The sequence below is a fragment of the Callospermophilus lateralis genome, chromosome 3 (assembly GCF_048772815.1).
Source record: "Callospermophilus lateralis isolate mCalLat2 chromosome 3, mCalLat2.hap1, whole genome shotgun sequence".
Classification (NCBI taxonomy): domain Eukaryota; kingdom Metazoa; phylum Chordata; class Mammalia; order Rodentia; family Sciuridae; genus Callospermophilus; species Callospermophilus lateralis.
Genome location: NC_135307.1, coordinates 16,794,693 through 16,806,988, shown reverse-complemented (window position 1 = coordinate 16,806,988; position 12,296 = coordinate 16,794,693). Strand labels below are relative to the sequence as shown.

Sequence of the window (12,296 nt, the reverse complement as noted above, 5' to 3'; positions counted from 1 at the left end):
AGATAACCAAAGCCCCATGTACAAAATAAAGTGAAACTAGATACTTTACCAATCAGAAACAACCAACTAATCTGTAATTAAGGTTTTCCCACTCTAACCAGTCAACTAGATCTTTGTTGTCCACATTGTCTGTAAAAGCTCACTGCCTGTGCTCCTGCAGCAGATTCTGCTGAACCTCTTCTGGTTTCAGATGCTGTCCAATTCATGAATATTTTAATGTTCAAATACATTCTGCTAATTTTATTTTGCCTAAAGTATTTCTCTTAATAAATATCATTTAGTACTTCTTAATTTTTTTTATAATTATGAAACTGTGGTTTTTAAAAATTCCATCTCTGAATTCATCCATCAGAGGGTACTTGTGCTAATATTTCCTAAGATATCATAAACATATTAAACACAGAAAAATGAGTGTATAACTGTATGATAAAATTTTATTGCTAAAAACATTTATTATGACTCCATTTTTAATTTCAAAGGCATTTATAAACTGAAATTGAGTAAGATAGCATTAATTTAATGTTTTATCATTTGCATATTTATTCTTTAATGTCATATTAATAATATAATAAAGCATTAAAGAATGTGCAGTGTTCTCATCTATGTGTACTTTTTGCTGTCTTAACAAGAGTGAAGTGGGGGTTAGAAGAGAGATAAGTGAGTGTTAAGAAAGAAAATAATTCTTTTTCAGAGTAAAAGGCAAACCAAAGTTTGATTACTATATAGAATTGCATAAGGACAGTTTTTCATCAGGATAGAGCCAACCTCACTATGTTTTACAGTGTTGATCTATTTCCCTCCTTACTTTTGAGAAAAATATAATACACTAAAGAAATGTACATGTAAAAACCTTATATGCCACTCTATGGAAATGTTAAGGGCCATATGGCCAACAGCTATTGCTGGTATGTTTATATTTCTACTACACAGATTTTTATATTTCTGATTTTCTGTTTTATTATTGACATACTTTGACTAATAAATGTTTTTAGCAATAAAATTTTATCATACAGTTATACACTCATTTTTTAAAATATTTTTATTTATTTATTTTTAGCTATAGTTGAACACATCTTTATTTTACTTATTTATGTGTATGTGGTACTGAGGATCGAACCCAGAGCCTCCCATGTTCGAGGCAAGCGCTCTACCACTGAGCCACAACCCCAGCCCTCATTTTTTTTAAGTTAGAAACTAACAATGACTCATCTACAGAGCTTCACAGAAAAATAACTGCCTTATGTTAAACAAAGTATTTTATCTATTTGAGGTATCTCAAATAGATAAAATTAAATCTGAAATAAATGTGCTGGGCTAAATTCTTTACAGCCAGTTTTTCTATTGGTTTATTTTGTGATAAGAATTAACTCAAAATATTGGCAATTATTCCATATGAGAATATGAATATTTATTTATTGATATTAGTGATAACCAAATTAAAATTTTTCTTTACATATTAACAAATATTTCCCTAATTAACATTATTTTTCACCACTGTCAACTTTTCTTATGAAATGAAAGAATAAATTCTATGTAAAGAGAAAAAAGCATATTAGTATTTCAAAGTACCTGGACCAGAAGTGTTACTGGGCCACTTTTATCCACTTCTAATATTTCACCATTCTTTGTGCCAACTAAAATATGACCATGGCCTAATGATATGGCACGTATAGATGGGTTATCTTCCAAGAGAAGACCTGAAATGTTAAAATGAGATGTTATTATATGTATGAAGTTATTAATAAAAGGACAAGGACGTATTGTGACACTACTATTTTTTAAAATATTTATTTTTTTAGTTATAGGTGGACACAATATCTTTATTTTATTTTTATGTAGTGCTGAGGATCGAATCCAGTGCCTTAGGCATGGCAGGTAAGCACTCTACCACTGAGCCACAACCCCAGCTCGTGACAGTTATTTTGACAATGAACCCATACAAGGTTGATTTCTCCTGTATTTCAAGAATTCTAATAATGCACTGAAGTTCCTTCAATTGATTTATTAATTTCAAAAGAAGTACACAAATATAGTAGAATTTTATTATTTTATTGTTTTTGTTGTTTTGTTTTAAGGTACTGGAGATTGAACTCAGTATTCCACATATGCTATGTCAGTGTTCTAACCCCTGACAACTCTTTCTTTACTTCTGTGTTAGCCCTTCCTCATCAATCTCCTGCCCCTCTTAGAACACTTACACTATTCTGATTAGCAATTTTAATTCAATATAAAATATATTCTTTTATGTCTACTGTGTCCTACACAGGCTTCAGTGATATATTAGTAAATATGACAAACCTAACTCCTCCCCTTTATAGCATACAGTGAGGAAAACAGACCCTGTGTTAGGAACATATTCAAAAAGGAGCATATAGCAAGGAATTTTCACCTTTTTTGTGGGGAGGTGAGGATAGGGAAGTCATCCTAGAAGAAATAGTGTTTGAGATTTGAAAAATGAGAATGTAATTAGGAAATGGAGGAAGAGGGAAGAATAAATTCTAGGCAAAACTAATATGCCAAAAGTCTGGAGGCCAGACAGAGCGTGGCATAGTGCCTTAAAGGAAGAAGTGCATTGAAAGTAAAGGCAAAGGGAAGAAGGGCCCGTGAGGTAAAGTAGCAGGGTCAACAAAAAGCCATGATGGAAAAAAAAGCCAAGTCAGAAAACAAGTTCCTGGCTGATAATAAATATGATGCTCTCATGGAAATTTCCTTTGAAAAATTAAAAATATTAAAAGTAAATATTGATAAAATTGTACTTGGCTAATATTTTATTACATGTATCTCAGAAAACATATTTTTGAAAGAATAGCAATAATCCTGGTATCAATTAAGTCCCAATTAAATCTGATGCCCATTGAATAAAGAAGGAAAAATATGTTCCATGTGGTCCACCTCAATAATCAAGTTAACTAATGAACAACTGATCTCTTTTTCTACAAATAAATTAAATCTCAAATCACCTTTGGATCCTGGGGCCAAAGCAGCTCTTTTTATAGCATAGGTCTTGAGACATCTTTCAAAGGAGTCATCCCAAAGAGCTACTATACCATCTTTTCCTCCAGTTACAAATCCCTATGAAAATAAAATATTCAAATTATTAAAGATTTAAATATTAAAAAAAATAATAACCTCCTTCATATTGGAAAACTCTAGAGGAAAGACTACAGACAAAAGTTACAGCTTGCAAATAACAGGAATTAGATAAGAATCCATAACAGCTTTTAAAGAATTGACATTAAATCTGTAAAAATACTTAAAATAATAAACATTCTACTATTAGTATAGGATACTAATAATACTAATACTAATTTGGAATTATGAGTTAGATCACCAGTTTCAGAAAGTCACATATATTCTCCTGGAGTCTTTTTAACTTCAGTCTTTACAAAGAAAAAAGAATACTGGTATCCACCTGATAGGATATAATGATTATATGTAAAACAATTTTTGACAACTAGTAAGGGATTAATAAATATTAAGTTAAACATTTGTTTCAAAATGTTGACCTATTTCAATCTGTGTTTATGAAGTTGAAGAAAGGAACAAACCAAGGTCAAAAGACCCTGTCCCACAGACTATAATTGGGTAGTCCAGCCAAGAAGAACAGCAGGGTTCCTATACTTCTGAAAATGCTCTATATGCAATTATCAGATTTTGTTTAATTTGAAATCTCTTTAAATTACTTACTTTTTCCAGTGCATGCATACTGAACACAGGCCCATCATGTGCTTTAACTGTTTTTACAAGGAAGACATCTCTCCAGATACACACATCTCCTGTGGATGTTCCAGAAAAAGCCATCTCTTCAGTCCATCCATACACTGCACACATCATTGTGTCATTTTTCCCCAATGTGCCTATGTAGCCTTTTCTTCCAATCAATCCTCCCCCTGGTTCATAAAAAATATTATAAAAGTACCATTTTCAAAATATACACAATTATAAAGTACAGTTTCTTTTCTACTACTGTTGTTTGAATAGAAAGACATGTAACAGTAAGAAGAATTAAAAAGAGAAATATGGATCTCTTAATCAGCAATTCAGATACCATCTTGCATGGTGTATTTTAGGCCATAGTTTTTTTGATAAATAAGGCATGGCCTAAGTCAGTATTAATCAGTCTTCAGCATTTTTGATAATATTTTACAAAATTTTTAGTATGACATATTTAAGAATACAAAAGATATTTTTTGTACCAACACAACAAATACCTATATATCCTCTATCAAAATACAAAAATACACCAAACCACGTGACATGTCATGCCAATCCTATATCTCTTCTTCACATACTACTATTCTGAATGTAAAGTTGATCATTCTCCTGTATTCCTTTATACATCTTATTATGTATTTATTAATTCTTAAGTCATGTATCATATGATTTTTCACATTTCAAAAAATTTTCTATAAATATCATCTTGTATGTTTTCTTTTGCAACTTGCTTTATTCACCAAGGATTTGTCAGTTTTATACAAGTTGATTTTTACTTCTAGAAAACATTTTCATAACTATGGATTTATTTCATTACACAAACATTCGTTTATTCATTTTTTATTAACAAGTATTTAAGTTGTTCCTCATTTTTGCTATTGAAAACAAATCTGCTTTAAACATTCTTATGAGGATCTCTTCTATACAATTGTAAGAGTAGCTCGAGGAATGAGTAGGAGTAGTCATAGAATAATGTGCAAAAGGAGCAATTTAAATAAGAGTAGCCCCAACTCTTCTTTGTAAAGTTTTCTCCCAGTTCAATATACCAACTTCCACTTCCAGTAACAGTGAAAAGAGTTCCTGTTGTTTCCCACATTTAGGAACACTAGGTATTGTCAAAAAATGGAATGTGAAATATCAAGTGAATTTTATTGTGGTCTTAATTTACATTTCTGTTAGCATAAATGAATTTGATCATATTTTCATATTTTTATTTATTATTCATCATCTATTGATATTTTTTGTCCATTTTTCCAATTGAACTCATCCATTCATTTATTTAAGACATACACATGCCATACACTGTTCAAGGCACTGGAAGTAGAGCTAAGAACAAAACAGACAACAAAATTCTCTGGTTTTGTGAACTTTATATGGACAGTTAATGAATATGACAATTAAGTAAAATGTACAATAAATTTAGGTAATGATGGGTGCTTTGGAAAAAATGTAAGCCTAAAAAGGATATAAGAAGTTTGAGGAGTCCATTATAAGGGTGTGAAGGGAAAGCCTTATCACGATGGTGGTATCTGAATGTAGAATTGAAGGAGGTAGCAAGAGCAAGCTGAGTTAGAATAGTGTTTCGGGCAGAAGGAGCAGCAAGTGCAAAGGTCCCAAAGCAAGAATGTGACTAGAATCTTCAAGGATCAATCAGGAGAGAAATGAAGAGTAGCAAAGAAAGTAAGAGATTAAAGACAAGAATTATATGATCATTCAATAGATACTGAGAAAGCAGTTGACAAAATACAACACCTCTTCATGTTCAAAACACTAGAAAAGCTAGAGACATACTTCAACATTGTAAAAGCTATCTATGCTAAGCCCCAGGCCAAAATCATTCTAAATGGAGAAAAACTGAAAGTATTCCCCCTAAAAACTGGAACAAGACAGGGATGTCCTCTTTCACCACTTTTATTCAACATAGTCCTTGAAATGCTAGACAGAGCAATAAGAAAGAAATTAAAGGAATAGGTATAGGAAAAGAAGAACTCAATCTACCACTATTTGCTGATGAAATGATTCTATATTTAGAAGATCCAAAAAATTCCACCAGAAAACTTCTAGAACTCATAAATGAATTCAGCAAAGTAGCAGGATATAAAATCAATACCCATAAGTCATTTCTATACATGAATCCACTGCAAGAGAAATTAGAAAAACCACCCCATTCACAATAGCCTTAAAAAAAACCCACCTTCAGAATCAACCAAACAAAAGAGGTGAAATACCTCTACAATGAAAACTACAGAACACTAAAGAAAGAAATTGAAGAAGACCTCAGAAGATGGCAAGATCTCCCATGCTCTTGGATAGGCAGAATTAATATAGTCAAAATGGCCATACTATCAAAACTGTTATATAGATTTAATGCAGTTACTATAAAAATCCCAATGACATTCTTCATAGAACTAGAAAAATCAATCATAAAATTCATTTGGAAAAATAAGAGAATAGCCAAGGCAATCCTTAGCAAGAAGAGTGAAGCAGGAGGCATCACAGACCTTAAACTATATCACAGAGCAACAGTAACAAAAATGGCATGGTTTTGGTACCGAAACAGACATGTAGACCAGTGGTACAAAATAAAAGACACAGAGACCAACCCACATAAATATGACTATCTCATACTAGACAAAGGCATCAAAAACATACTTTAGAGAACAGAGAGCCCATTCAACAAATGGTGCTGGGAAAACTGGAAATCCAAATGTAGCAGAATGAAATTGAACATCTATCTCTCACCCTGCACAAAAATCAACTCAAAGTGGACCAAAGTCTTAGACACTAGAACAGAGACCCTGTACCTAACAGAAGAAAAAGTAGGCCCAAATCTTCATCGTGTTGGCTTAGGATCTGACTTCCTGAACAAACTCCTAAAGCACAAGAAGTAAAATCAAGAATCAGTATGTGGGCTAGATTCTAACTAAAAAGCTGCTTATCAGCAAAGGAAACAATCAATAATGTGGTGACAGAGCCCACAGAATGGGAAAAAGTCTTTACTTCAGGCACCTCAGACACAGCACTAATCTCCAGGATATATAAAGAATTCAAAAAGCGTAACACCAAAAAAAGATAAATAACTCAGTCAATAAATGGGCTAAGAAACTGAATAGGCATTTTACAGAAGAAGAAATACAACCGATCAACAAACATATGAAAAAATGTTCATTATCTCTAGTAATTAGAGAAATGAAAGTAAAAACTACTCTTAAGATTTCATCTCACTCTAGTCAGAACAGCAATCATCAAGTTTACAAGCAATAAAAGTATTGGCAAGGATGTGGGGGAAAAGGTACACTCATATATTGCTGGTGGGACTGCAACTGGTGCAACCACTATGGAAAACAGTATGGAGATACCTCAGAAAACTTGGAATGATCCACCATTTGACGCAGATAATCCAGTCTTATACCCAGAAAACTTAAAAATCAGCATTCTACAGTGACACAGTCACATCAATGTTTATAGCAGCTCAATTCACAATAGCTGAACTAGGGAACCAACCTAGGTGCCCTTCAACAGATGAATGGATAAAGAAAATATAGTACGTATACACAATGGAATATTACTCAGCCTTAAAGAAGAATGAAATTATGGCATTTGCAGGTAAATAGATGGAACTAGAGAATATCGTTAAGTGAAATAAGCCAATCCCCCAAAACCAAAAGCTGAATGTTCTGATAAGCGAATGTTGATCCACAGTGGGGCAGAGGGATAGGAAAGAATGAAGGAACTTTGGTTTGTATAGAGGGGAGTCAGGGGAGGGGTGGGCTTGTGGGGGTGGGAAGGATGGTAGAAAGAGACAGACATTATTACCCTATATACATGTACGATTACATTAGTGGAGTGACTGTGAACCATGTACAGCCAGAGGAATGAGATATTGTGTTCCATTTGTGTATTATGTGTCAAATGCATTCTACTGTAAAATTAATTAATTAATTAAATTTTTTTAAAAAGAAAGAGAAACAATACTAGGAGATGGGTCAGAGGGTGTTTTGCAGGCCACTGTAAGGGTATAGCTTTTACTTTGCATGGGATGGAAAATATTTGAGTAGTAGAATGATAAGATCTGGCATATGACTTATTAAAATATTAATTTTGACTTCTGGGTTGAGAACAGATTGAAGGATGAGGGGGATAAAAATTTATATGTCTATTTCAATCATCTGACTAAATGATTAAGGAGGCAAGGACCAGGGTGGTAGCCTAGAAGATGAAAAGTGGTCAGATCTGAAAGTATTCAGAAAACCAACAAGCAGAGTCATTAATAACACATCAAGAGCAGTCAGGTGGCGTGGTGAAGGTTAGACTTCTCTCAAGAGAAAGAGGAGTAACTATAAAGTGAAAGCACATAACTGTTTGGAGGTGCTTCAGTATATAGGAAACAAGAGAGACTGATTAGCAACTAGAGAACAGAATTGAAAGGTTTGTTTCATTTATTCAAGATGAAGAAATGGCTGGGCATAGTGGCACACACCTGTAATCCTAGTGACTCAGGAGGCTGAAGCAGGAGGATTACAAGTTTGAGGCCTGCCTCAGCAACTTACAAAACTGTGTCTTAAAATAAAAAATAAAAGGGCTGGGGATGTTGTTCAGTGGTTAAGCATCCTTGGGTTCAATCACAAGTACCAAAAAAAAAAAAAGATAAGGAAATAATACCAAACTTAAATGCTGAAGGGAAAGTCAGAAAGGAAAGAACTGGAGTGGTGTCCGTGAGTAGATGAGAGGAGAAGGAATCTAGTGCACAAGTAGGGCAACTGGGCTTCATTACAGCACAGACTATCTGTCTAAAATGGGGTCAGCAAACAACTGGTTATGGGCCAAATTCTGTGGCAATCTATTTTATTTAAAGTCCATTGGAGGAGGTTAGCACTAGAGCCACAGAAAGCCTGTTTGATTTGCAGCTGCAGCTAACAGTTGCCTAGAGCCTGATCTGGTCACCAACTATACGCTGAAGACTCTGCTAATGGAAACTGCTAAGCACCTAGCAGTGGAATAAGTCCAGTAGTTTCCCCCATCTTTGGCCAGTTGCCTAAGTTCAGAGGGTCAGGCTCTCAGAAAAAAAGACACATTGGTATCTATGCTTCACTGGGACACATAGCTTCAGAGTGAAGCTGCCCATGGCTACCTTCTCCACCTGTTATGATTTGGATCTGGAATGTCTTTGAAAGTTCCCATGTTAGAAGCATAGTCTTTAGGGATGCAGGGTTCATAAGTGAGGCTTCAAGCAATGATTAGATTATAAGGACTCTGACCTCATCAAATGGATAAATCCATTGATAGCTGAATGGACTACTAGGAGACAGTTGAAGGAAGTAGGTCACCAGGAGCATGCCCTGCAAGGGTTCATCTTCTCCTCAGCCCCTTCTTTCTGCTCCCTGGCTGTCATGACTTGAGCATATTTCCCTGCCTTACCTTCCACTATGATATTCTGCCTCTTCTTGGGTCCAGATTAATAAAGTCGGCCACCATGGACTAAGTAAGGCCTCTGAAACTGTGAGCTAAACTAAACTTTTCCTCCTCTAAGTTTTTTTTTTTGTTGTTGTTATTGTTGTTGTTTTTTCAGTTATTTTGTTCACTGTCAAAAAAAAAAAAAGCTGTCTAACACCATACCCCAACCTACTAGGCCCATTCCCTACAATAGTACAGTTTTGGAGAGTATATTTCCAATTCATAGCAATTGGGAACAAATAGGGTAATCAAAACAGGACAGTTTTTCCCTTGTTCTCTAAGTACCTACGAATATTCTTCATTTTTGTTCTTTTCACCTGGAGAACCTGAAATATTTTCTATCTGATCATTTGCAGAAAGTTTTCACTCCTGGTTTAGATAACTGATGGTTAGGTTTTCTGATACATATAATATAACATGTTCCTATTGCACAAGACCATGTCATTAACACTTAAAAACTTTCAGTGGTTCCCTGTCCTTGGAATAGAGTTAAAATACTTTAGGGAGAAACCAATAATTCATAACTTGGAATTCCCAGTCTAGATTTGAGATAAGAGGCAAGAGAGACTCCATTTTAACCTCAGGTCTGATTCACCTCCTTCAACTTAATATACCTAAAAGTATGCATTTAGAGTGTTAGACAATTCTTAGAATAAGGAAATAGGTACTAATTTCCCACTTGGCTAGTGAACTCCATGGATCAGAACTCTAAAAGCGATGAAGGTTGAAATGTACACTAAAACCCTAACATTTATCCTTATATGGTTCAGGTTCAAGTTCAGGTCAAATATATGTGTAATCAAATTTAAGAAAGAAAGTTACTCAGTTATAAATCTTTCATTTTAAGGCTATTTACTTTCTTTAAAATAACAAATTCATAGTTTTTGTTTTTAAGAGAAATGCTAAATAATATTTGCTGGCTATTTGCAATTTCAAGTGACTAAGAGGTCCAAATGAAAATTTTGTTCAATCATATGGAAATGAAATTATAAACATGAAAATACTTTTTCCTTTGTAAATGCATACACTATGATAAATCTGTGATAAAATATTAACTCCAAATCAGAAGAATCAATTTATTTCCTATATAGAATACAACTTGAAAGGTACTTGAACTTGGAAAATGTCTTCACTAAGCCTATTCTTCCTCCTACATTTACATATTTTTTGTGAAAGATTTAAATTCATTGAGACATCAATGTGACATTATTGGGACTTTATAAGTGTACTCATTCTATCTGGAAAAAAAAATATTTTTTTTTAAGATGTGAACTTCTATATTTGTAATTTACAGTTACAAGTGACTAAATTAAAGGAACATTTTGTTTCTATATCATATAAAGAATTTTTACATAATTTTTCATTTTTAGTTTAAACTATAAATCATGTCTTTTAATAGAAGAAAGGAGTCTAGACAACCAACTGATTAATCTCATATGTTAATTCCTTTTGCAAATATGAATATTACATAAATGCATCTTTGTTTAAAATGCACCAACACAACAGTAAGTCACTTAAAAATAAATCTATCTTGGAAAATTTTAGATTTCCAAAAAAGATGCAGAGATAACATAGTGTTCCCATATATGCCTCCATCCAGTTTCCTATAATGTTAACATCTTCTATTATTACAATTCCATTGTCAAAACTAAGAAACCATCATTTTTGATATATTACTATTAACTGAACCCTAGGTTTCATTCAGATTTCACCAGTTTTTCCACCAATGTCCCTTTTCTGTTCCAGAATCCAGTCTGGGATACCACACTGCACTTAGCTAAATTACTTTTTAAAATAACAATTTCTTGGGCTGAGGTTGTGGCTCAGTGGTAGAGTGCTCACCTCGCACGTGCGAGACCCTGGGTTCGATCCTCAGCACCACATATAAAAATAAACAAGTGAAATAAAGGTGTTATGTCCAACTACAACTAAAAAATAAGTATTAAAAAATAGCAATTTCTTAATTTTCAAAGAAGTAAAAAGAAACACTTCCTTACCTGCTCTACGCCAAAATTTCATGTGTTTAATTCCAGCTGTAATCAGTTTATCAGGCATGTAGGGGTTCATCTTAACAACAAAAATCTTATCTTTACTTCCTCTGAAATAAATACAAAATTTTTAGCTTTGAAGACAAAGCTATCCTGTAACAACCTTTTCCCTGATCCATACTCTATCTTTACTTCTCACTTTACTGAATGTCTATTTCCCACTTGTCCTTTGGGTTTGGGCTGTGAAGACATGCATTTGTATATTCACTGTGTGTGTGTGTGTGTGTGTGTGTGTGTGTGTGCTCTCTCTCTCTCTCTCTCTTTTTTTGGCAGTACTATGAACTTAACCTGGGGCTGTTATACCACAGAGCTACATCCCCAGCCCTTTTTATTTTCTGAAACAGGAGCTCACTAATTGATCTGGCTGGTCTCCAACTTGCATCCTCCTGCCTTAGCCTCCTGAGTGGCTGGAATTACAGGCATGGGCCACTGCACCTGGCTTTGTCATTATTTTAATATGTCAACTCTGTTCTACAGGTTGTCAAAAGATAGAAACAGTGAAAACTTCTTTTGAGTAGCACCTATGATACCTACAACTGTGCATGAGGAACACAGCTTATGACATAAATGAATTAAAGAATTTAAGTAATATTTCATTAAAATTTAACATAGTTTTTCCAACGATCTTTAATCATTTTAGATAATTAACTTTTCAATTGTAAATTATATAATTTTAGTAAAACAATTCTAATTTTCATCTTAGGAATTTAGGTTTCTTCATAGGAATATTTCTGATTCATCATAATAAAGAAATTAAAAATAAAAACCAAGACATTCACTATAGAAAATTTAGAGTGAAGAAAAATAGATTAAAAACCCCAATAACTTTTTTATGATAGGTATATCTTTTTTCACTTAAATATATAATATAAACATTTTGGCTGTTCACTGTTTATGTTATAACACTGCTGTCTAATAGGCTATTATATAGAATTCACTCTACCTGTAAATGGATAATTAAAGTAACTATTATTTTCAGAGCCTTATTATAGTTACAGTAAGGAAAGGGGTCCAGGGCTGAGGTTGTGGCTCAGTGGTAGAGCACTTGCTCAGCATGTGTGAGGCACTGGGTTTGATCCT

The 12,296-nt window shown here is 33.7% G+C and overlaps 1 protein-coding gene across 4 annotated transcripts in view; it reads right to left on the bottom strand.

The window, feature by feature from the left end:
- Positions 1–12,296, bottom strand: part of Eml5 (EMAP like 5) — a 185,097-nt gene that overhangs the window by 80,146 nt on the left and 92,655 nt on the right. For all 4 annotated transcript variants that reach the window (XM_076849768.1, XM_076849767.1, XM_076849765.1 and 1 more), the window contains exons 17-20: positions 11,166–11,266; positions 3,688–3,890; positions 2,961–3,072; positions 1,570–1,697 (exon numbers count right to left, since the gene is read on the bottom strand). In XM_076849768.1, coding sequence (XP_076705883.1) covers positions 1,570–1,697; positions 2,961–3,072; positions 3,688–3,890; positions 11,166–11,266 — 544 coding nt within the window. The remainder of the gene's footprint in view (positions 1–1,569; positions 1,698–2,960; positions 3,073–3,687; positions 3,891–11,165; positions 11,267–12,296) is intronic.